The 26,693-nt window shown below is 38.4% G+C and overlaps 1 protein-coding gene across 1 annotated transcript in view; it reads left to right on the forward strand.

Moving 5' to 3' along the window:
• The window catches only part of GCH1 (GTP cyclohydrolase 1), a 46,042-nt gene extending 19,642 nt beyond the window's left edge, over window positions 1–26,400 (forward strand). The window contains exons 2-6 of the mRNA XM_045810399.2: window positions 7,833–7,942; window positions 15,023–15,078; window positions 24,160–24,191; window positions 25,088–25,172; window positions 26,106–26,400. Coding sequence (XP_045666355.1) covers window positions 7,833–7,942; window positions 15,023–15,078; window positions 24,160–24,191; window positions 25,088–25,172; window positions 26,106–26,232 — 410 coding nt within the window. The 3' untranslated portion in view covers window positions 26,233–26,400. The remainder of the gene's footprint in view (window positions 1–7,832; window positions 7,943–15,022; window positions 15,079–24,159; window positions 24,192–25,087; window positions 25,173–26,105) is intronic.
• Window positions 26,401–26,693: the final 293 nt, after the last annotated feature.

The following is a 26,693-nucleotide window of genomic DNA, read 5'->3' on the forward strand; positions in this document are numbered from 1 at the left end:
TGACTTGCGAAGCTGTATTTTCCAAAGCTCCCTATGACTGGCCGTATGTGGGAGCCACTGTTCTAAAACGCCCCTTCTCCCTTAATCATTTGTTGCTAATGACACACTTGCACACACTGCTGGTACTTACTTGTTGGATGGGATTACAGATAGTTCCATAACATCCGTCTGTATGATATTTCATGGCATAAGTGAATGTAGGATGATAAGGGATGAGCCTATTAAAGGCTTCTGAAGTAAATGGATAGTTTATCAGATTGGTGTGTTCTTTCTTTAGAACTGCTGTGAACCAGACCTTGTTACCACCATCTGTTTTGTAAATTCCATTTACAGTTTAACAGCTGGATTGTGAAAGATATACAAAATTATCCAATTAAAAAACTAAATTTGTCAAGTGTGCATCTTTTTTTTTTTTAATGACTCTTTGAATACACTCTTATTTCTTTCCTTAGATAGCCTTTTAAGGCTCTAATTTTTGTCTACCACAAATTTTCAGAGTAGTAAACTGAAACCAGATTAGGAGTCCTTAGGCTTGGAAGTTTGGATAACTTTGAGAGTTAATAATGTATAGGATTGGCAGCCTTCAGTTTTATCCATGAAAAAAAAAATCTGAATAGTTTAAAACAGGTGCTTTTCCCTACCTCAGTACAGAAAGCTGCTGGCCACTGCCTTTGCACATCCCAAAAGGTGACCGACCAGTGGGGACAGGAGGATAACTGTGTTGTAATTTGGCATTGATTTCCAACACCCCTAGAGTTGTGCAAGCCAGGGACCTGGGAGTCCTGCTAAATTCCTTCTCTAAAACCATCCTCTTACCTGTCAGGACCCTGTAGCTCAGGTCACAGTCTGTACAAAGTTCAAATGAGAACATAGGTCTTTGGACTTTTAAAATTCATTTCTTCTAATTTGCCATTCTACTTTTTTGAACCACTGTGTGTGTGGTTTTCTAAGAGCCAGTTAAGTAATGCTGTTTGGGTAGAGAAATTGTATGCACTTCCATTTTCTCATTTCAGTATTTCAGTATCTTATAAATAAACCACAACAGACATTACTGTTGTAATGAGGAAAAAGTTCTGATTAATAAAGATAACTTCATCTGTGAAAACATGTCCCTCAACAACAGGCACTGTTCATGACAAGTCCAGCTAAGAGGATGGGAATAGATCTCCAGTATTTTATCTGCTGAATAAAACATGCGTATCAGTAATATTTTGAGGGCAGCCAGTACATTTATTTCAGTAGCCTTGACTACATTTTTTACAGTCTTATTAAGATATAATTGACATGCAATATTATGTAAGTTTAAGGTGTACAATGAGTTGATTTGATATACTTATATATTACAATGTAATTACTACTGGAGGTTAGCTAACACCTCCATCACATCACCCAATTACTGTTTCTTTTTTGTGATGAAAACATTTAAGATCTACTTTCTTAGCAACTTTCAAGTATGTAATACAGTATTGTTAACTATATTCAAAAAGGTGTGCATAAAAAAACCCTGTGCATTAAATCCCCAGAATTTATTCATCTTTAACTAGAAGTATGTATTCTTTGGCCAACCTCTCCCCATCTCTCCCACCCTCCCAACCCCTTGTAACCACCATTCTACTCTCTGTTTGTAAGAGTTTGGCTTTTTTTTTAAAGATTTTTACATGTAAGTGAGATCATACAGTATTTGTTTTTCTTGTATTTATTTCACTTAACATAATTCCATCAAGATCCATCTATGTTGTCTTCCCTATATTTTATTTTTTAATTAATTTTTTTTTTAAGATTCTATTTTTAAATCATCTCTACACCCAGTGCAGGGCTTGAACTTACAACACCTAGACCAGGAGTCACATGCTCTACTGACTGAGCCAGCCAGGCGCCCCTTGGCTATATTTTACTTGCTTACAAGCAACATGGGAATTTATCTCTGCCAGGGATGACAGGAATGAAAATTTCCAAAATAACGAAACTTTTACTTTTCTCTGCAATGCATTGGATCTTTCCTGCTGACAGACTTGCAGTTTATGAAATAAGTTCATGGAGCATATCAAAGCTGTGCCACAGCTCTGTCTACTCCAGCAGATGGTGTGAATGTTTGTCTAAAGTCATCTTAGTTTCCACCGTTAGATCAGTCTGTGGAATGTTTGAGTTCATGCTTATTTTGGCCAAGTTTTACAAATGTTTGCTCTGTCTTGTTAAGTGCAAGAAGTTGTGAGTGTTGGAAATGCTAATAAGAGGTGTACCATCATGATGGAAATGAAAGCAGAGATAGTGGTTTTCTTCCTTTTAATTTGTTTTAACATTGACCTTACTTGTAGGACAATTTTTTCAAATGGGGGTAGAATGCAAAATGTTTTAACATCACAATGAGGGCAGAAGAAGCCTTTGCTTTAATTGCAGAGTGTGATCTAGGGAGGTTTCTGAAAGAGTTTGCAGCATTGCATGAAGCAGGCTCTGTCTTTCCTGTGTAATTGGCCTCTAGCCAATTACCTTCTATGCAAAGGTAACCTCAGTTTCTTGCCTTTTTTCAGGAAAAAACCAAAACACCAGCATGTGCATGAACGACTCAATAACACTGTTTAAAATTAATGAGATGTCTCAAATATACAGGAAAAGTACAAAGAATTAACCAACATTCATCTAATTTTAACAACTCTTAATATTTTGCTATAGTTGCTTTTAAAAATACAAATGAATTTTCATAGATACCTCTTTCTGATCCTGTTACCCTTCCTCCAGAGTTAACCACTATCCTGAATTTGACCTCTACTCTCATGTCTATTTTTATACATTTATTTCATATGTATGTCCATAAAGAACGTGTAATTTTGCTTCTAGTTCATTTAAAGGATCATACTGTATATATATCTGCTATTGCTTTTAATACTTGTTTTTTTTTATTGGACATTGTTTCAGGAAATAATTCAGCTTTGATTCACTCACTTTCACTGCTGGGTCATATTTTATTGTATGACTCTACCCAAATTGTGTAATCGTTCTTCTGATGCACATTTAAATTCTTAATTTTGCTCTTACCAATAATGCTGCGATAATAATTCTTCTGTTCCCTTGGCCACGTGAATTTCTTTGGAGTCCTTTCTTTGAGATCTATCTTAAGGAAGTAAACTGACAGGGTAAAGACTGACATATTAATTAGATAAAATGGAAGTTCTATGCTTAATTCTGTCTCTGTGCGTCGCATATAGGGCACTGTGTGGAAACTTAAAGCCTTAAGCTACGATGCCTGCCTCCAATGTTGGGAGAAATTACACACGTGACAGTGGTACCAGGAGGTGTGATGAAGTAAGTGCTGTATGCTGGTAGAGGCAGCTCTGATGCTGGAGGGTTTGGGCCAATGATTCAGATCTTTCTCTGCTAGGTCAGGGTAGGCTTGTCTTTGTTAGCCTCTTGAGTTGATTTAATTCCAGCCAAGAGCAAAGAAGCTTTTCATGCCTTTTTAGCTCTCATTCTTTGTGTTTTGCTGTCTTAATTCTAAAATCTGTAGGCAGACCCCATTCTCTTTGCTATTTCTTAGGATGGATGCATATTCAATGTTCCAAGCCTTCTTCCATTGTCTATTAACACTGCTCTCCAGGAACGTGCATGGCATGTGAAATTCTGGCTTCTTCAGAGATCTCTAATTTTTAGTGCTGATCACCAAACATCCTAGATGATGCTAATTTCTATTATCATTCATTCAAAAAGAAGTTCCATCAGGTAGAATTTTTCTTTTGTAGGGAATCTCCCAGGAGAGAGATTCTGCCCCCTTTTACCCTTGCAGAAGCAGGCCCATTTTCTTATATTACTGTGTTTGAGAAGGAGCATTTTGAAGATGTGAAGATTTTGGTAGCAGCACAGAACATGGAATACAACTTTAATACAGGGGTTTTCAAAGTATGTTTCCCAGACCAGGGGTGTTAGCATCTTCTGGGAACTTGCTCGAAATGCCAAGTCTCAGTCCCACCCAGACCTACTAAATCAGAAACTTTGGGACTGGGGTCCAGTGTTTTGTGTTTTAACAAGCCCACTGGGGAAGTCTGAGAAGCACCCTGCTTCAGAGGGTGCTTAAATAGGAACTTGGGCTCCTGTTATGGACCTGACTTACTGTACTTTAAGGAAGGGACTAAATGCTTAAGGGATGGCTGTCCCGCAGGGTTATTTGTTATCATTGTTTAATCATTAATGACACGAGAAAGGTATACTTTTACATTTTTCTTTGTGTGGCATTATAATAGACAAACCTTTAACTTTTGGGAGACCCTTCAGTTTCCTTTGTTGCTTATGACCAACAGTAGGAAATAGAATGCCATAAATCCTTGTTTCCAGGGTTACCTTCTTGCTGCTGATAACAGGCAGGAAATTAAAACAGTCTGTGATAGTGTTTTGTTCTTATTAGCCACAGATGGTAGCTTTCAGATATGTTGGACCAAAACATAAATAAATATAGCAGGGAAACTTCATTATTGAAGAAAAATGATTTGGTGAGGTCAAGTTTATAGTCTGGGTTCACTTTTATGAAATGGAATATAGGCAACATAATATTGCTCCATTACCACAAACATTAAGAGTTATGAGGGTCACAAGTTTTTTTTGTTTTTTGTTTTTGTTTTAATTTTCAGTATGTAAAACATTTAGATGTTTCCAAAGTCAACTGTGTAACAAATTATGTTTAAAGACGTCGCACTTTTATCCATATCTCTTCTCTCCTGCTTTCTTAGTCCTTTATGGGTTAATCATTTTTATTAGCTTTTTGATTTATTCTTCTAGTGTTTCTTTTTGAAGATAAGCATGTACATGTAAATATGTTCATATCTCCCCCTTTCCACTTTCTTTACACAAAAGGCTGCAAGCTCTTCTGCAGTCTTTTAAGATTATTTTTAAAAGTTCGCCCCATTAAGGGATACCTTAAGTTCAATAAAATTCACCAACTTTATGTGTACAATTTGAATTTTGACAAATACATGCGGTTGCACAGCCACCAGTATAATGAAGGTATAGACTCTTTCCGTAACCCCAAAATGTTTCATTCCACTCTTTTGCAGTCAATCCTGTCTCCCATCCCTCTGGTCCCTGGTAAGCCATCTGCCTGCTCTCTCTCTTTATACTTCTCTTTCCTACAATTTCATACATAGTTTTTTGTGTGTATGTATATGACTTCTTTCACTTTGTATAATTCTTAGGAGATTCAGCCATATTAGTACATATATTAATAGTTATTCCACCTTATTGCTGAGTAGTGCTCTATTGTTTATACATTCCAGTTGATGGACATTGTCCTGTTGCTTTTTTTTTCACTTTTTTATTTTGAAATATAATTTTGAAATAATATTAGATGTACAGACTACTTACAAAGATAGTACAGAGGGTATTTATATACCCTTGCCCCAGCTTCCTCACATGTTAACATCTCATATGGCCTATGGTACAGTTATCACCCCTTAAGAAATTAGTATTGGTACAATACTATGAACTACAGACTTTATGTAGATTTTAGTTTTTCCATTGTGTTTAGTTTTCATGTTTCTTTAGTCTCCTCTAATCCATGACAATTCTTCAGTCTTTCCACATCTTTTTAAAAGAGTACTTGTTGAGGTATTTTACAGAATGTCCCTCAATATGTCTTGTGATTAGACTACAGTTACACACTTTGGGGAAGGACACCATAAAGGTGATGTCCCCTTCTCCTCGAATTATACCAGGAGCTACATGGTCTCGATGTGTCTTATTACTGGTAAAGTTAACCTGGATTACTTGGATAAAGTAGTGTTTGCCAGGTTTCCTCACTGCCATTAATATTTTCTCTTTTCTGTGGTCTCTCTATTAGAAGGAAATTATTGCTTCCAAAATTCTGATGTGTATTCATGCGCATGGGACACATAGTTTAGCGATGGTCTCAACCTTACTTATAATAATAGTAGTAACGACAGCTACAACTCACTCCAGGCTCACACTTCTAAATACACAGGGGTTATCTCATTTAATCCTCAGGATACCCTTGAAAAATGTAGGCACTTTTTCCATGCCCATTTTACAACTTAGAAGATTGAGGTACAGAGTACTTTACCAAAGGTCCAACAGCTAGTTAGTGATGGATCCAGATGCTAACTTAGCCTAACTTGAGGACCAGATTTTAACATGAGCCATATGGTTGTTGTCAGAGCTTAGAAATGGGAATGGTCTCGTTCATTGCCAGAGAAAACAAATGAATGCTGCTTTTCGGTAATTCTCTTTTGTTCTTTAAGAAACAATGTTGTTTGTTTTACTTTCAGGAATTTTTCTTTTCTTTTTTTTTATTTTTTAGATTTTATTTATTTATTTGACAGAGAGAGACAGCCAGCGAGAGAGGGAACACAAGCAGGGGGAGTGGGAGAGGAAGAAGCAGGCCTCCAGCGGAGGAGCCTGATGTGGGGCTTGATCCCAGAATGCTGGGATCATGCCCTGAGCCAAAGGCAGACGCTCAACGACTGAGCCACCCAGGCGCCCCTCAGGAATTTTTCTTATGTGACTAAAGATTTTAATAAACTATGCATGACAGTAACCTTATTTTAAAATCTTGGAGAAATCCAAGGTACTTTGGGGAGCACTAGGGGTCTATTTTTTGGACTTCTTTCAGAAATACGACTGAAGTTTAGGGCAGAGTACTCAGAATAGAGAACTGATTTTGGAGAAGTATTTACTTCAAGAATGACACCAAGCCTTTTCTTCCCTGGATTTTATCAGCTTCTTCTACTAGGAGTGTTGTGTTTGTCTGTGTGTATCTAAACCCTGCATGTTCACTTTTGTTGACCACACTAATGACTTTTCCACTACACAATCAAATGTATCTTTGAATAGCCTGACTCAGGGGATGATAACTGTGGTTAAATGATGACTCAATATCTGCGAGCCTCTATTCTAGTAGCAGCGGAGCCACTGAAGGTCAGGCTGTGTGGGTGGACGTTTGCACTTCTTCCCTGTGACTCACTGCACAGCCTGCCTTTCTGAGGGGAGATAACTGTAGGTGGCTGCAAACCTCTACGCACCTCGTCCCTGCTCTGTCTCATCGTACTATGTAGATGGGTATCCCCAAATCCTTGAAATCACACAGCTTGGACTCTTGAATGTGTGTAGGCTGCCAAGATGTCCAGATATCAGTGCACTTTTTAAAAATAAAGTTTTTTTGTTTCTCAGTGTCTGTCATATGCCTGGCCATATGTACCAGACTCCAGATGTCAAAAGCCAATCTGGACAGGCATATACATAAAAATTGTAGCATCTGTCTCCTTAGGGAAGAAGGCAACTGTTTAAGTCTGATGCTTGCTTACAGTAACTAGAAGATTTTACGAGAGTAGAAGATTATTTAGGGGATAGATAATGTATCAAGTTTACAGGTGTCTAGAACTGGCCTCAAAGTCAGATGGCTAAGGACTTCTGGCCTCAGAAATCAGATATGGTTTCCTACGCATCCATCATAGAGAAAGTGTTGGTGAAAGAAAATGTAAGGAAGAAAGTGAAAGCAGCCCATTTCCATCACCAGAAATAGCCACTCTTTTGTTTTGCATAATTTCTCCCTTTCTCCTTCTGTCATGCAGCAAACACATTTGTTTGTAATCCTGCATTTGTTATGTAATACTATATCCCAAGGATCTTTTCATCATTTAAAGAAAAAGACTTTGCTAATTTGGTGGGAGAAAAATAACTGGTTTTAATTTGTGTTCCCTTAATATTATAGTTAGGATTAATGTTTTGTCTTTGTTGACTGTGAGTCTGTATTTATCCATGGAGATTGTTAGTTTTTCTTCTCTGTATCTTTCTATAAAATTGGAAATGTTACTAAAGCAAACTTCTGATTTCAGATGTCCTAAATGATGCTATATTTGATGAAGATCATGATGAGATGGTGATCGTGAAGGACATAGATATGTTTTCCATGTGTGAGCATCATCTAGTTCCATTTGTTGGAAAGGTAAGGTTTCTCTGTTTCCTAGTAATTTTAAAAAGCACATTAAAGTTTTAAAATTAGGATTATTATATTTAAAATCATCGCCTGCTAATTCCTAATATCCCAGATATGTACAGTTACACATAAACATTTACTCTTTATCAACCTGACTCATCTAATAGCTTGAAACTAACAAAACAAGGGGCGCCTGGGTGGCTCAGTCCGTTAAGCATCTGCCTTTGGCTCAGGTCATGATCCCGGGGTCAAGCCCCACATCTGGGAGCCTGCTTCTCCCTCTCCCTCTCCCTCCTTCTTCCTCTGCCTGCGGCTCCCCCTGCTTGTGCTCTCTCTGTCAAATAAATAAATAAAATCTTAAGAAAAAAACTAACAAAACAAAAACAAAGTAGCAGAAAGTCCTCAGGGCAAACATTTCATAGTAAATACCATGTTAATAGGTTAAAATAATGAGATTAAAGTTTCATTTTTTTTCCTAGGTAGCTGCTGCAGGCTCTGGAAACCTTTGCTCTTTATTTTGACTAAATAATGTTTGATCCAAGATATACTTTTGTATAATATGGCATGAGCAGCAATCATTGCAGAATGTCTTGTAGCAGAGGTCATAGTATTAGTGGATTTAATTTGTTTCCAACCTTTTCTATATTAGGAAAAATGAATCTAATGCAAACTAGATAATGTTATCTAGCTTGTTTTACTTAAACATCTCTTTGAAAACATGTGGATTTAAGACCAAGAGTAGTCCTGCCCCATTATAATTTTATTTTATTTTGACTTGTTATTAATAGCTTTTAAACAGAAGACTTATAGGAAATAGTGTTACAAGTACCTATATATCCATCCCCTAAATTTAATGTGTTAACATTTGCTTCACATGCATTTCTATTAGGAATATGCCTAGGAGTGGACTTGCAGGGTCATGGAGTATATACATATTCAATTTAATAAGTGCTGATCTTTAGTTTTCCAAAGTGGTTGTACCACTTTACACTTTACACTATATACTCTTAGGTGAGTCTCAGTCACTTCACGTCTTGCCAACACTTGGCACTTTCAGTCTTTTTAAGTTTAGTATTCTGATGTGTCCGTAGTGGTATCTTTTTTAAACCTTTCATTATAGAAAAGTTCAAACATATGTAAGAATAGAAAGACTAGTAAGATAAAGTTCCATGTTTCCTAAAACCAACTTCTATAGTTATCAATAAAGGACCAATCTTGTTATATATAAGTTCCCACTGGACTATTTTGGAGTAAATCCTAGATATCATATTATTTTTTCCCATAATTTCTTCTAGTATGTGTCTCTAAAAGATAAGGACTTTTTTTTTTTTTTTTTTTAGAGATTTTATTTATTTATTTGACAGAGAGGCAGCGAGAGAGGGAACACCAGCAGGGGGAGTGGGAGAGGGAGAAGCAGGCTTCCCGCCGAGCAGTGAGCCCGATGCAGGGCTCCATGCAGGGCTTGATCCCAGAACGCTGGGATCATGACCCGAGCCCGAAGGCAGACGCTTAACGACTGAGCCACCCAGGCACCCCTAAAAGATAAGGACTTCTGAAGAAATGTAACTCTGATTTGATTATCAGCCTGGAAAGTTAGCAGTAAATTCTTCAACATATTAAAAAATATAAAGTATGTTGTACACAGCATGACTCTTCATCACTAATTATTAACACACATTTCTAAAATATTTTCTTATCCACAGTAGCAGTATCTTAAACAAAATTAACAGTAATTCCTAAGTAGCATCCAATAAGTAACCCATATTTACCTTTCTGCAGTTGTCTCAGCTGTCTTACTGTTGGTTTGTTTAAACCACAATCCAAGGGCACCTGGCTGGCTCAGATGGTAGAGCATGTGACTCTTGATCTCGGGGTTGTAAGTTTGAGCCCCACATTGGGTGTAGAGATTATTTAAAAATAAAATGTTTTAAAAATAAATAAATAAACCAGAATCCAAAGAGGAGTCATACATTTGCATTGCTTTGGGTTGTTATGCTTCTTACATCTCTTATTCTAAAATAGTTCCCTCCTCCCACCTCCACATTCTGTTATTGAAGAGACTGGGCCAGTTGTGCTGTAGAGTGTCCTACCTTCTGGATTTGTTCCATTCAACCTCTGGATTTCTTATAAACTAGACTAGATCTAAAACTTCCTAATATTAAGGCTAACCATTTTTATTAAGAGTAATTCATGGGGTTGCTGAAGGCTCTGTATCCCATCTCATCAAGAGGCATGTACTGACTGGCAATCCCACAGTTAATGATAATGGCCATGTGACATCAGGGCTCAGGCTTTTCAAGAAGGAGGAAACCTTTGAGCTTATTTTACTACTTTTTATTGTAAGTGAGGAATTTAGGTCCAGAAAGCCTATGATTTGTCCAAGAGGATAGAGGGAGTTAGTGATTTGGCTGGGGCTAGCCTAGGGACTTGTTCTGTGCTCAGCCTCTCACCACTATATCCTGTTACCTTCTGCTATGATTATCTCCGTGTTTGTGTTCTTGCTAACTTTTTAAAAAATATATTATTCAGTGACGATTTTCTAAAATCGACATTTAAATGGCTTAGAATTTTCAGAAAGATAAAAAATAGTACAAACAATAAACAGTATGGCTTTGCATATAAATATAAAAATTTCAAGTGGTACAGAAGATCTAAGTTCTGTGGGAAAGTTTTAACTCTATTTTTCTTTAAAATACCCAGTGTTCAGGGGCTACTTTACTTTCTCCTTCTGCTGACCAGGAAGGTGATGAATTGGTATTCTCAAACTCTCAAAGCAAAGTGCTAATAGATGAAAAATCACTACTTACTAGTAGATCAACTACTCACATGTATAATAAATATTAATTAGCTGAACAAATGCAAAAAGTGCTGGCAAACCATGATGCAAATGAATCTATGATTTTATTTTAGGCTAATCGATTGCCTCCAAATGACCATTTACTTTATTAGCCTTTTTGTAGAATGAATGTTTTTTCATAATTGATACATGGCTCAAAGAGAGGTAACATGGACATAGGAGATATTAGTAGTAACTTTTAAGATCACAGAATTGGCTTGGCTTTATATTAGGTCCTATAAGAACTTAGGTCTTAAGGTCCAGGTCTTGACAAGCACATTCGTAGCTGTGTCTTTTATTGCCCACCCATTGGGAAGATAGTGTTCTCCGGCAGCTTGGAAATGAGGCCACCAAGCATGACAGAAAGCATGGAGACCCTCCTTCTGTGCAATGGGGTGGGATTTTTTTAAGGTGGAATGGCAGTATTTATAGTTACAGCTTTATTAATTAATTAATTTATTAATTTATTTATTTATAGATTTTATTTATTTGACAGAGAGCACAAGCAGGGGGAGCGGAAGGCAGAGGGAGAGGGAGAAGCATGCTCCCCCACAGAGTAGGAAGCCTTATGTGGGGCTTGATCCCAGGACCTTGGGATCATGACCTGAGCCGAAGGCAGTCACTTAACCAACTGAGCCACCCAGGAGCCCAACTTCAGCCATTTATTTTCTTTACTTTTTATTTTTTATAATAATTTTTTATTATATTATGTTAGTCACCATACAGTACATCCCTAGTTTTTGATGTAAAGTTCCATGATTCATTACTTGCGTATAATACCCAGTGTACCATGCAATACGTGCCCTCCTTAACACCCATCACCAGCCTATCCCAGTCCCCCACCCCCTCCCCAACTTCAGCCATTTAAAGGAAGCTTTCCTGGAGCTTTTGGGTGGCTCAGTCAGTTGAGAGACCAACTCTTTTTTTTTTTTTTTAATGATTTTTTATTATATTATGTTAGTCACCATGCAGTACATCCCCGGTTTCCGATGTAAAGTTCGATGATTCATTAGTTGCGTATAACACCCAGTGCACCATGCAATACGTGCCCTCCTTACTACCCATCACCAGCCTATCCCATTCCCCCACCCCCCTCCCCTCTGAGGCCCTCAGTTTGATTCTCATAGTCCATAGTCTCTCATGTTTCATTCCCCCTTCTGATTACCCCCCTTTCTTTATCCCTTTCTTCCCCTACCGATCATCCTAGTTCTTATGTTCCATAGATGAGAGAAATCATATGATAATTGTCTTTCTCTGCTTGACTTATTTCACTTAGCATTATCTCCTCCAGTGCCGTCCATGCTGCAGCAAATGTTGAGAATTCGTTTTTCTGATAGCTGAGTAATATTCCATTGTATGTATGGACCACAGCTTCTTAATCCAGTCATCTGTTGAAGGGCATCTCGGCTCCTTCCACGATTTAGCTATTGTGGACATTGCTGCTATGAACATTGGGGTGCAATGGCCCTTCTCTTCACTACGTCTGTGTCTTTGGGGTAAACACCCAGTAGTGCAATGGCTGGATCATAGGGTAGCTCAATTTTTAACTTTTTAAGGGACCTCCACACTGTTTTCCAGAGTGGCTGTACCAACTTGCATTCCCACCAACAATGTAGGAGGGATCCCCTTTCTCCACATCCTCTCCAACAATTGTTGTTTCTTGCCTTGTCTATTTTTGCCATTCTAACTGGCGTAAGGTGGTAGAGAGACCAACTCTTGATTTTGGCTCAGGTCATGATCTCAGGGTGGTGGAATCGAGCCCTGTGTTGGGTTCCATGTTCACCAAGGAATCTGCTGGAGATTCTCTCTCTCCCTCTTTCTCTGCCCCTCCCCCCCACTCACACTCTCTCTCTCAAAATAAATAAATAAAATCTTTTAAAAAAATAAAGTTTTCTTGAAAGACATTGAGGAAGACATAAAAAGATGGAAAAACATTCCATGCTCTTGGATCGGAAGAATTAACATAGTTAAAATGTCCATGCTTCCCAGAGCAATCTACACTTTCAATGCTATCCCGATCAAAATACCGAGGACATTTTTCAAAGAACTGGAACAAATAGTCCTTAAATTTGTATGGAAACAGAAAAGGCCCCGAATCTCCAAGGAACTGTTGAAAAGGAAAAAACAAAGCTGGGGGCATCACAATGCCGGATTTCGAGCTGTACTACAAAGCTGTGATCACAAAGACAGCATGGTACTGGCACAAATACAGACACATAGACCAATGGAACAGAATAGAGAACCCAGAAATGGACCCTCGGCTCTTTGGGCAACTAATCTTTGATAAAGCAGGAAAAAACATCCGGTGGAAAAAGGACAGTCTCTTCAATAAATGGTGTTGGGAAAATTGGACAGCTACACGCAAAAGAATGAAACTTGACCACTCTCTCACACCATACACAAAAATAAACTCCAAATGGATGAAAGACCTCGATGTGAGACAGGAATCCATCAAAATTCTAGAGGAGAACATAGGCAGCAACCTCTATGACATCGGCCAAAGCAACCTTTTTCATGACACATCTTCAAAGGCAAGAGAAACAAAAGATAAAATGAACTTATGGGACTTCATCAAGATAAAAAGCTTCTGCACAGCCAAGGAAACAGTCAAAAAAACTAAGAGGAAGCCCTCGGAATGGGAGAATATATTTGTAAATGACACTACAGATAAAGGACTGGTATCCAAGATCTACAAAGAACTTCTCAAACTCAATACATGAGAAACAAATAAACAAATCAAAAAATGGGCAGAAGATATGAACAGACACTTTTCCAATGAAGACATACAAATGGCTAACAGACACATGAAAAAATGTTCAAAATCATTAGCCATCAGGGAAATTCAAATCAAAACCACACTGAGATACCACCTTACGCCAGTTAGAATGGCAAAAATAGACAAGGCAAGAAACAACAATTGTTGGAGAGGATGTGGAGAAAGGGGATCCCTCCTACATTGTTGGTGGGAATGCAAGTTGGTACAGCCACTCTGGAAAACAGTGTGGAGGTCCCTTAAAAAGTTAAAAATTGAGCTACCCTATGATCCAGCCATTGCACTACTGGGTGTTTACCCCAAAGATACAGACGTTGTGAAGAGAAGGGCCATATGCACCCCAATGTTCATAGCAGCAATGTCCACAATAGCTAAATCGTGGAAGGAGCCGAGATGCCCTTCAACAGATGACTGGATTAAGAAGCTGTGGTCCATACATACAATGGAATATTACTCAGCTATCAGAAAGAACGAATTCTCAACATTTGCTGCAGCATGGACGGCACTGGAGGAGATAATGCTAAGTGAAATAAGTCAAGCAGAGAAAGACAACTATCATATGATTTCTCTCATCTATGGAACATAAGAACTAGGATGATCGGTAGGGGAAGAAAGGGATAAAGAAAGGGGGGTAATCAGAAGGGGGAATGAAACATGAGAGACTATGGACTATGAGAATCAAACTGAGGGCCTCAGAGGGGAGGGGGGTGGGGGAATGGGATAGGCTGGTGATGGGTAGTAAGGAGGGCACGTATTGCATGGTGCACTGGGTGTTATACGCAACTAATGAATCATCGAGCTTTACATTGGAAACCGGGGATGTACTGCATGGTGACTAACATAATATAATAAAAAATCATTAATTAAAAAAAATTTTAAAAAAATAAAGTTTTGGGGCACCTGGGTGGCACAGCAGTTAAGCGTCTGCCTTCAGCTCAGGGCGTGATCCCGGCGTTGTGGGATCGAGTCCCACATCAGGCTCTTCCACTATGAGCCTGCTTCTTCCTCTCCCACTCCCCCTGCTTGTGTTCCCTCTCTCGCTGGCTGTCTCTATCTCTGTCGAATAAATAAATAAAATCTTTAAAAAAAATTAAAAAAAATAAAGTTTTCCTGGTTATATTTTAATGTTGCTACAGGATAATTTGTACTGTCTGGAGAGTACATCCCCCTCAATGGAAGAAGAACTTTAGGAATTATATCAAGAGTTTAACTTCATCAGTAAATACCATGACTGTATTTCAAATTTGTCATTTCATTAACAGTCATTCATGTATATTTTCCTTTTTTGCATTATATGTAATTTTCTAAATGCTTTTCTAAGTGCTTCATTTTCTAAGTCTTAATCTAGCTATCTTGATACATTTTCATTGTGTTAAATTATATAATGCGTATACTGTATTATGTTTCCTTATTTCCTTATTTTGTTACAAAGAAGCATTGGATTTTTACTTAACTTGCGATTTCTATCTCTTCTTTGAAGGTCCATATTGGTTATCTTCCTAACAAGCAAGTCCTTGGCCTCAGCAAACTTGCAAGGTAAGTATGACTATGTGGTGAATAGGAAAACACATTTGTAGGACCTGCCCCTATATGGCAAGAATCTCATAAGGCTTTCTTGACTGGTGTGATCTAACTTGGAAGTCACATTGCTACTTCAAATTTATGGCTGCAGAAACAAACATATTTGGAGGACCTGAAACACAAATCCCTTTTCGTTTCACCCCTTACTGCCTTCCTCCTGCACCACCCATCCCTCTTCTACCAGCACATCCTTAAAGTCTTAGTTCATACCTTTCTCTGTAGAGCCTTCCTTGACTGGAAAGGATCCGGGGGTGCATTCAGTCCAGCCCCCATATTTAAGGGTGGTGTAGCTAATGTATGGGAAGAGGAAACCTGCGCAGGGGTCTAATTGCTCTACACTGTTTTCAGACTTTTTTTTTTTTTTAAGATTTTATTTATTTATTTGACAGAGACAGCTAGCGAGAGAGGGAACACAAGCAGGGGGAGGGGGAGAGGAAGAAGCAGGCCCCCAGCGGAGGAGCCCGATAGGGGCTCGATCCCAGAAATCCGGATCACGCCCTGAGCCGAAGGCAGACGCTTAACGACTGAGCCACCTAGGTGCCCCTGTTTCCAGACTTCTAATCAAACTACTGTTTGGGGTCTCAACCCTGTCTTCCACTGCACCTGGGTATCTCCAGGGGGTCCTGCAGGGGGCCATTCATTCATTTCTGGTTTCTTTACCTCTGCAGACACAAGACTATGCTGTGCCTTTCTTGGCTTTCTCAGCAATATTCCAAAACAATACTTACTCTCCTATCTCTTTCTTTTCTATTACAGTCTTCTTTTCCATTCTTTATCCTATGGGTTCATGCCTTTTAAAAATTCCTGTGCTAGGGGCGCCTGGGTGGCACAGCGGTTAAGCGTCTGCCTTCGGCTCAGGGCGTGATCCCGGCGTTATGGGATCGAGCCCTACATCAGGTTCCTCCACTATGAGCCTGCTTCTTCCTCTCCCACTCCCCCTGCTTGTGTTCCCTCTCTCGCTGGCTGTCTCTATCTCTGTCGAATAAATAAATAAAATCTTTTTTAAAAAAATTCCTGTGCTACTATTTTTGTTTCAGCTTTAGGAAGGAGAAGTAATGGACAAGTATGGTCATCTATGTTTAACTGGAAATCAACTAGGGGATCAGACTATATGTCTGATGCTCTCAGTCACCAATACTTTATTGTCCCTAAATATTTTTTGTAATTTCTTTGTAGGGAGTTAGTGAGTCCTGAGTATGGAAAAATGCTGGGAGGTGTGTGTGTGTGTGTGTGTGTGTGTGTGTGTGTGTGAGAGTGTGTGTGAGATGAGAGAGAATTAAGAACAAAATGAGGGAGGGGCACCTAGGTGGCTCAGTCAGTTAAGCGTCTGCTGTCAGCTCAGGTCCTGATCCCAGGGTCCTGGGATTGAGCTCTACGTCGGGCTCCCTGCTCAGCAGGGGAGTCTGCTTCTCCCTCTCCCTGCTTGTGCTTTCTGTCACTCTCTCTCTCTCTCTCTCGCTCCCTCACTCTCAAATAAAATCTTAAAAAATAAAAAAAATTTTTTAGAAAAGAACACAATGAGGGAATAGGTGATGAATGTATAGTCAAGTGCCCCTCGCCCCTTAAAATAAACCAAGCTAAGTGTGGATAATTTGAAGTTATAGTGACTGTATCAAAATTGGAATAAATGAATCTTTGTGACCAACTAACTATACTGTGGCTCTGATGGGTTCCTGCTTCTTCTCCACCTAGACACTGGGATTCACCACAATCCTGAAATGGTGGTCCAAATCTTTTTCAGTTCTGTGTTGGGATCTGTAAAAACCACCCTGCCAATCAATCTGACAGCTGTTCTCCACAGTTGTTCTTTTTACTTTGTTTTCACTTCCACTTTCTCACTCATTTCCTCTATGGATTAAGGAAAGAGTAGGTAGAAGAGAAAATTTTAACTTCCCTAGTTTCTGACCTTTCCATCAGACAGGGCTACTTGATACCATGAAGATATATTTTATATCATAGCTGTAATTGCTTCCCTGCAGAAAGGCTCTTAACACAAATCCAGAAACACCTTGCCACTTTTCAGTGATCTGTACCCAGTGGTAGTGCCAAGGGGTGGCTGAAAAAGGGTATTGGTGGTGATGGGGGAAAATAATCTTACTATGATGTCTATTAGCACCCCCCTCCCTTGTAACTTACTCCTAAATCATAAAGAAAGTCATGTCAACTGTGAATGGAAGTGTCTTTGCTAAATTTGGTTATTCTTACTGTTTTGTAAGATACAGTCTAAGTAAAATCCATGTGTTTGCTGTGTAAACCTAGCTGCAGGCCCAGCCCCGTGGCATGCTCCCTTCCAATAAGACTGCCAACCCTATGCCTTTCCTATATAGAAATTCTGCCACTGCTGATGCTTTTAACAGACTGTCCAAATGTGAAAGGTATGTAGTGGATGGTTTTCACATTATAAGGAAGCTTGGTGGCCCATATTAGGCCTTGGTCTTAATGTAAGTTGCCTTCTCTATAAGACCACGTGCCGTGTAGACCATGGCTAATACTTTATGGAAATGGATTTTTGAGTAATCCAGTAAGACCTTGGACTAAATGGTAATTTAGGGATAGAAAGGAATAATCTTTGGTTATTTTCTTTCCCAGTGAAATGGAAAGATCTCCAATAATTAAGCTTTTATGAAGCAATACAAAGGAGTTGATTATTAGCATGGGGATTTGTTCTTATGCTAATGGATTAAAACTTTAAAAAAAATGGAACACTAAAGCAAAGAACAGAGTGTATATTACTTTCAGATATTTGTAAACAAAATTTGATTAAAAGGTCTATTAAACAGGAAAGAAAGCTAAGATTTTATCCAACTGCTTATTTCTTATAAGAAGTAGGAATATTTAGGGAATGAAGAGTAAGAAAGAAAGCTGAATGTCTTAGCAAAACTTCCCTGCTCATTCTAATCTTGTATGTGAAGTCTGTTATATGCTTGCCTTTAAACGAATGACCTTTCAGTGCCAGGGAAGTCAAATATCAAACAGTAAAGCCTTAAGTAACAAGAAAATGCCAGAAGTGAGTTGATCTGGTTTAACTCTAGTAGAAGTCTAGAGTAAATGTAGTTTGAATAGAAATTCCTTTTGCTGGGGTCCCTGGCTGGCTTAGTCAGAGGAGCATCCGACTCTTGATCTCAGGATCATGAGTTCGAGCCCCATGCTGGGTGTAGAGATTACTTAAATAAATCTTAAAAGAATAAAATAAAATCTTTTTAAAAAAGTCCTTTTGTTGCTGAAAATCCATTGAACATATATTCATTTTCTTGCCTTAACATAACTGAGTGAGCACAATTAAATCTTGAATATAGAATTGAAGTGCCTCAGGGCAGCCATGGTTAATCTCCTTATTGAGCATCTGCGATGGCTGCTGGAGAGAAGAAGGACACAGCCACTGCTTCAGGGAGGGTGGACAGTATGCGGCAGCAGGTACCACTGAAATGCCCGGTTTGGAGTCCCGAGTTCAGAGGACCCAAGATGACTGTGGCCTGGCAGGGTTAAAGAGACAGAGAGGTGGAGGGCTGAGCAGAATTCTAAATGGAAGAGAAATTCCTTTAGGTATAGTTAATACATAATAAGCAAAGACAAATATTTCTTTATATTATATTTCTTTAATAGAGTTTGAATCCTTATAGAAACTTCCTGCTTTTAGTTAGCCTTTGCAATTTTCCATTGGATTGCTTGTCTTTTTATTACTGATTTATATGAGCTCTTTGAATGTTAAACCACTTAGGTCAGGTGCTGCAAATAATTTTTCCAGACTTGTCATTTGTCTTCTGATTTTGTTTTATAATATCATTTTTCCACAGAGAAGTTGTAAAACTTTATGTAGTCATAAACTCATGTTTTGGGGTTATTTTTATATTTAAATCTTCACTCTGTCTGGAATGCAAGGAGTGAGGAGGAATCCATCCATTGCTGTTGTATGCCCACTGACCTCCTGCAGCACCCCCACTTCCCTCCTGTTACCATGCTGCCTTCTTGCTATCCTTGCTGCCACTCTGTTGGGCCTTTTTTGTGTTCTTTCTGGATTATAAAACTCTGAACTCCACCTTGTCTCCAATCTCTCCGTGTCTTTAAATCTGCTCTCATACACTGCTAGGATGTACTTTCGGAAGTGTGGATTTGATGCTGCTCCTTTGTAGCTCCCCTATAGCTTTTAAGATAAAGTTCAAACTCCTTCCTTCGGCTGGCAAGTCCCCCTGTGATCCGCCTCCACCTCCTGCTTCTTTTTGCTCTTTGCTCTAACCGTAGTGGAGAATTTGCAGCCTGGTGACAAGTCAAAACGTCTATTCCTCCTGCTTGTGTGCTTGCTCATTCTCTCTCAAATAAATAAAATTTTAAAAATAAATAAAACTTAAAAAATGATGTTGGGAAAACTGGACTCCCTTCTTATACTATACACAAAAATCCACTTAAAAGTGATTGACTGTAAGACCGGAAACCATAAAACTAGCAGGAAACATAGAGGGTAAGCTCCTTGACATTAGTCTTGGTGATGATTTGACACCAAACATAAAAGCAACAAAATAAAAAATAAACAAGTGGGACTACATCAAACTAAAATGCTTCTTCATAGCAAAGGAAACCATCAACAAAATGAAAAGGCAACCTGCAGAAGGGAGAAAATATTTGCAAATCACATATCTGGTAAGGGGTTAATGTGCAAAAAATATAAAGAACTTGCACAACTCAATAGCAAAGAATCAATCCAATTAAAAAATGGGCAGAGGAACTGAATAGACATTTTCCCAAAGAATATATACAGATGGCCAGCAGGTACATGAAAAGGTGCTCAATTTCATTAATCACTAGGAAAATGCAAATCAAAACCGCAGTGAGATATCACCGTACAACTATTAGAATGGCTACAGTACTATTAAAAAGACAAGATATAAATGCTGGTGAGGCTTGGAAAAAGGGAACCCTTGTACACTATTGGTGGAAATGTAAATTGGTGCAGCCACTATGGAAAACAGTATGGAGATTCCTCATAAAATTAAAAATAGAACTGGCATATGATCCAACAATCCTAATTCTGGGTATATATCCAGAGGAAGTGAAGATAGGAGCTAGAATATTAAAGAGATAGCTGTACTCCAATGTTCATTGTTCTCACTGGGGGGGAAAAAGGTAAATATGTGAGGCAACGGGTGTATTAATTAACTAGATGGGGGATTTTTTTCCCCACAGTGTATACATATATTAGATCGCAATGTACACTTTACAATCTTTTTCAATTATACCTCAGTAAAGCTGAAATTTAAAAAAAACCTGTGCTTTGGAGATATATTTATAGCCACAAATGCTTTCATTATTGAATAAGAAACCCAACACATAAACTAAGCATTCAATATTAAAAAAAAAAAGTTATAAAACAAGCTTAATAGAAGTAAGAAAAATAAAATGATTAAATTAGAAAATTTAAAAAAGAACAGAAAACATAAATTCAAAAGATCATATATCATAGATTGCTTAGCAGTCTGATTGAGAGGAGAAATACACCTAGAAATGAGAGGCGATGTAACTAAAAATATGCTTTAGAAACTTCAAATCTTTATGAATAAGTTAAAAAGGATGGAGAGAGAAGGGAATGAATCAAGAGTTGGAAAACCTGGATAAATTAGTAACCATTGGAAAAAGTCAAATTAATGTTGGGATTGGGGTGGGAGGGAAAGGGGTGGACAGTCAATTTAATAGACAACTTCCAAATAACCACTAATTCCAATGTTGTATAAATTATTCAAGATCATGGAAGAACCTGAAAAGCTACACAGTTAATTTGATGAAGCTTCCTATCTCTGATAAAAGTCTGATAAAACTAGCATTTAAAAGGATGATAGACTAATCCCACTTATGAATATAGTTGAAAAATCCTAAATATCAACTCCTTCTTTAACAGGCACAAGTACTGTTTCCATAATGACCCAGGGAGATTTATTCCAAGAATACAGAAATGGTTTAGATTAAAATTAAGAACTACTGATTCTGGGACTATGGTAACTAGATGGTAATGATATCCCTCCTAGTATAACATACTAAGATATAATGTATATGTACATTTCAAACATTGGGGGAAATGTAAGGCAGTTCCAGTGAGAATTCACAAGAATTAGCCAGCCCTGGAGTCAAAGGCAGGGTTCTGTCCTCCCTATTCCACCCCAAATTGGGAGAGATATTACCTGTTAACTTTGTTCTGTGGAGAGCAGGGAAAAGAACCCATAGCCGTGTATTCACAAGGGTTTACGCTCAGAATTCACATCACCATGTGTGGTCCTCAGAAAACCCAGGGCAATAATTTAATTTAAAATGTTGCCAAGGAGGTAACCTTTTTGCATCTAGCAGAAACAAGTGCTCATTCTCTGATGCACTTTTAGTTTGGCTTCAGAGAATTCCCACCAATGATATTCCAAGGAGCATGAATTCACCAAAAGTAAAAGAAAAGCCACCATGAGTCAGAGTCAGCTGAAACAAATGGTCAAAGAGGGCAGAGGTGAAGCTAACAGATACACAACATAAAACAAATATGTTAGAAAATAAGAATCCTGAGGGGTGCCTGGGTGTCTCAGGCAGTTAAGTGCCTGACTCTTGATTTTGGCTCAGGTCATGATCTCAGGGTTGTGAAATCGAGCCCCATGTCTGGCTCCACACTTGGAGTCTGCTTGGGATTCTCCCTCCCACCACCACTCTCTCTTTCCCTCTTTCTCTCTCTTTAAAAATATATAAATAAATCTTAAAAAAAAAAAGAATACTGATAGTTTGGCAAAGGAATAAACTTTTAGAATTAGACTGAAAAAAAGGGACCAAATAAAAAAATGTCTAGAAAAAAAAGTGAAAATTGGATTTGAAGCCCAATATAGTTACATTCCTGAGTGGCTCAGTCAGTTAAGCTTCGGACTCTTGATTTCGGCTCAGCTCATGATCTCAGGGTCTTGGGATCAAGCCCCGTGTCCAGCTCCACACTCAGTGGGAGTCTGCTTGAGGAATCTCTCTCTCCCTCTCCCCTTGCCTCTCCCCTGGCTCATGTGCTTTATCTCCCTCTCAAATAAATAAATACAAATAGATAGATAGCAGGTTAGACACAGCCAAAAATAGTGAACTAGAAGAAAGGTCTGAAGCAATTGCATTCAGAGCTAAGTGGAAAATATGGGTGAGAATGTAAGAGATGTGGAAGACTGAGGAGGTCTAACATGTCCTTAATTGAAATTCCTGGAGGTAACAGAGGCCATGGGGTAGGTGTAAAATTAGAGAAGGTGATGGCTGAAAACGTTTCTGGAGCACATGCAAAAAAATCAGTCTTCAGATTTAGGAAACCGAATGAATCCCAAACAGGACAAAAAAATTAAATCCCCACCTAGATACAACACAGAAAACCTCAGAGTACATATACTGAAATATCATAAAAGCAGCTGCAGAGAAAACATTACCTACAAGGTAACAACAATTAGACTGACGGTTGTTTGCCAGTGGCAATATTAAAAGGCAGATGAATATTAGTGTCAAATTAGAATTCTGTTTTCAACAAATACTCTCAACACATTATCTTCAAGAAAGAGAGCAAAATAGTTTTTGTGTTTTTTGTTTTTTTTTTTTAATCCAGGGAAGCTATATGATGAACTTTAGTGCTGAGAAGACAGAAATTCAATGCCTTCTGCTTACTTGAAAATGAAAACCAAATAAACCAGGAATAAATTATAAACTCTCTAAGCATAGGGACCCTGAGCATCACATATAATCATATACGTAGAAGACAATAGCGATCTGTGCGAAGGTCTTCCTTTGGCCTGAGAATGGCTATCTACCAGAAAAAGGCAGGTGTCATGGATGATAGTAAAATGTCACAAGCATTGCTGTTAAAGTAGAGAGCAAAATGTGGGTGCCCAATATCACCACTGTTGTCTAATGTTGTACCTGAAATTCTACTCAAGAGAAAGAAATGATGATTATGAGAAGGAAGACATTACTAATTTTTAAATCAATGGCATCTCCTATTCATACAACAGAAATTAATCATCTGGAAAACTATAAGAAGTAATATATAGAAATTTGACCCAAAAGAAATAAGACATATTTCCTATCCAGGAGCTTAAACAGCATCCTTTCTCAGGTTTTTGTTCAAAATTAAAAATATATAATTGTATTCATTCAGTGTTATAAATCTAGAAACATGAAGAATCAGGGTGGCTCCTGCATTCAGGTTGAGTGGTAAACAGGGCAACGTACCTGTTACTGACCTTATTGGCTATAATGGGTATAAAAGGGCAACTTTTCAATTTTATCTGAGCATCATAGTGGGGACACGGGGAAAAGCCACAAAATGCCTCCTAAATGAAATGATTCTTAAATTGAGTCCAAATTCATGACTAACAGACCAAATTTTAAAGAAAAGATCCTTAGTGTGAATTGTTTCTTTGAATAGGTAATTCATGTGGCCATCTTTACATTTCACAACAAGAGTGAAAGATGTGAAAGGGGGAAAATCCATCACTTGACAGATTGTGTTATAAGCCAATATCAGGAGGCTTTTATTTTTGGGAGTTAATCACACTGAGTGCTTATATAGATGTACTTTATAAAGAGATGTCTGAAGAAGTCTGTTCAGTTCTAATACGATTATCCTAATAGGTTTAGTGGGTACAGTAGTTGACAATGGCCTGCTATTAATTAACAAATAGTCTTTTTATTTTTAACTTGAACTTTAAGCTCTGGTTAAACAATATGATTAATTAGAACACTTGAGACTTGGCCTAAAATTGATGACTTGGGAGCTCTAAAATCATTGTGTTTTTCCTAAGTGAATATTCCTGTAATTCTCTCTCTCTTTGGGGACATAGGGAAGTACCACTCTGTGTCATGCTTGGTGGTCTCCTCAAGACTCTCCCTCTTCTCACTTCCATGTAGTTTTTGTATCTTTCTTCATCTTAGAAGCATTAATCTCCTGCCCACACCCTACAGTTGCTTCAATAAAGTCCTTTTGGTCTTTTGAGGAAGACTGACCAATTCCATTTCAAACAAATTTATGATTAACTAAAACAATTCTTTCTTTTCTAGGATTGTAGAAATCTATAGTAGACGATTACAAGGTAAACCTTTAAACTTTTATTTACAGAAAAACATTTTTTTTCTTAACGAAAAAGTATTTTTTGTTGTTCTTATTACACATGTAATACATATGACTTACCAAAGTCAAAACCTCATAGGAATATAACATAGAAAGGGAAAGTCTGCAGTGTTTTAAGCCTCCAGAAAAAAATCATTGTTGTATTTGCACATTCCTTCATATTTTGTACATCTACCAACATTTTAAAACCAATTTATTATATTTTTAAATGGGCTCATATTGTATGTCATGGGCTTCACTTTTTTTTCCCTATTTTTTTTTCACTTAACATTTTTCCCCCACATGCATGTAACTATCTCATTCATTTTCCTGGCTGTTTAGCATTCCATTATATGGCTGTGCTGGGTTTGATTGAACCACTCCCTGCTCTAATAGATATTTGAAGATTTTGTCAGTTTTCAAATAGACACAATGCTGCAGTGAACACTCTTAATGTGTTTTCAAAGACGAGTTGTTTATTCCGCACAGGGACTGCATTGTTTAGGTTAGATTGTTGGTTTTCAGCTTTACGTACAAGTCAATAATTGGGTTACAGTGCCTTTGTTAACCCTTCTGCGAGCTATTTAGTCATCCGCGTGGAGGTGCTTGTTATCAGTGGGTCTTCTGCACGCCTAAGAGACAGTTGTCATTCTTACCCGTTCCCTGCAGTGCCGCTGATCTGCGGGTGAGGGAATTGAACAGCTGCCTCCTATGGCCCAGGCAGCAGACAAAGCAAACTGGTAAAATCTGGTGTGTCTTGGTGCTGAAGCCTCACAGAAGTCTGCTTTTTAAGATTTCAAATATCCTAAAGACAACAAATACCCTAAAGACCGCTGTTTGTGTCAGACTCTTCAACTGAGCTTCTTGTCACCCCCACAGTTCAAGAGCGGCTGACGAAACAAATTGCTGTGGCAATCACAGAAGCCTTGCGGCCTGCTGGAGTGGGGGTGGTGGTTGAAGCCACGTAAGTCCATGCTTGCCTTAATGATGTCATCGTGGTGCACGGAAATGGTATTTACAGCTGCTCTGTGTTTCCAGCACCAGGTGATGCCATATCATCGACACTGTCATGTTTTCTGTCTCTGACCTGAAGCTAACCTCTTGCATTTACTGTGTGGCTGATGCAGGAACCAGAGTATAGGAGACTGGTTTTGTTTTGTTTTTGGTGGGGGTGGTGGAGCTGTCGGGAGTCATCAGCCTAAGCGTAGTGATTTGTGCAACCAGTAGCATTTTGTGTCTTCTCTTGATTTCTTCTTTAGCTCTTTGCTGCTCCAAGCAGACTTTTCCTAATATTTTGTCACACATTTTTAAAAAATGGAGCTAAAACTGGGTATAAAGGGCACCGGAAGTCACTTCTTTAAGTTAGAATGAATTACGAGAATTGCACGCATCTCGTCTGTTCCTCTGGCATGGAATGAGCTCTGTACTGTGCACGCTGTCAGCTTCACCAGGTTGCTTACGCTCACTGGGGTCACTGTTCTCTAGATTCTGCCTGGTGACACCACGTACTTCAGTACTTCTCCAAACACCTAAGCTAGTATTGTGCTGTTTCAGTCCTACAGATGGAGCAAGTGAGAATTCTGAATTTCTTTTTATCCAGAAGTTGTTTGAACTCTATGGACCCCTTGTATTATTTTCACATAGGAAGAAAATTCCCTTGTTTTCCCTTCTGCTAGATGCATGAAAGATTCAACCACTGATAAGAATAAGAGCTACATGACTAAGAAACGTAAATAAACCTCTAAGGTCACATTTGCCTAAGAAGTGACATTTGGGTACAGTTGATAGCTGTGAGCTCAGTATAATCAGATTTAATTTTTTGGCCTGCTTTTGACTTTAAAAACCAAACCAGCAACTGCGTATTCCTTTAAGCCACCTCTGTTGTCTTGTTTTGTAGACACATGTGTATGGTAATGCGAGGGGTGCAGAAAATGAACAGCAAAACTGTGACCAGCACGATGTTGGGTGTGTTCCGGGAAGATCCAAAGACTCGGGAAGAGTTTCTAACTCTCATTAAGAGCTGAACTTCAGCATGTGTCATGTGCTTTGAGGATCGTGCCACTAGTAGCGTTGTTTGGTCTTAATTGTTTGTACATTCCATTTTCAATTGTTACAGATGTGAACTTTATTCCTTGTCACTAATGGTGTTTAATAATTATTTATAGCAAATCAAATAAAAATAATTAACAAAGGGGTGAGCCCTCTACTTTCTTCTTGCCACCTTTTAGTGGTAACTTTCAAGGAAACCGCCCATAGTGTAAGTTACATGCACAAAACCACTGCCATTGGGATAACCTTGAGGGTGCTGGGAAGGAAGAAAAATTCAAATATTTTGTTCAAATACTAAATAATTGGGTTCATAAGCATAGGAATGTTGGGATTGGGGGAAAACTATGGCCAATATACTATTTTTTTCCCTCCCCATACAAAAATGGTGTTGTGCTTCAAATAATTTTTGTACACTGTGCAGCATTGCTCTGCAAAC

This window comes from Ursus americanus, chromosome 26, assembly GCF_024610735.1.
Source record: "Ursus americanus isolate L20-20 chromosome 26, mUrsAme1.1.p, whole genome shotgun sequence".
NCBI lineage: Eukaryota > Metazoa > Chordata > Mammalia > Carnivora > Ursidae > Ursus > Ursus americanus.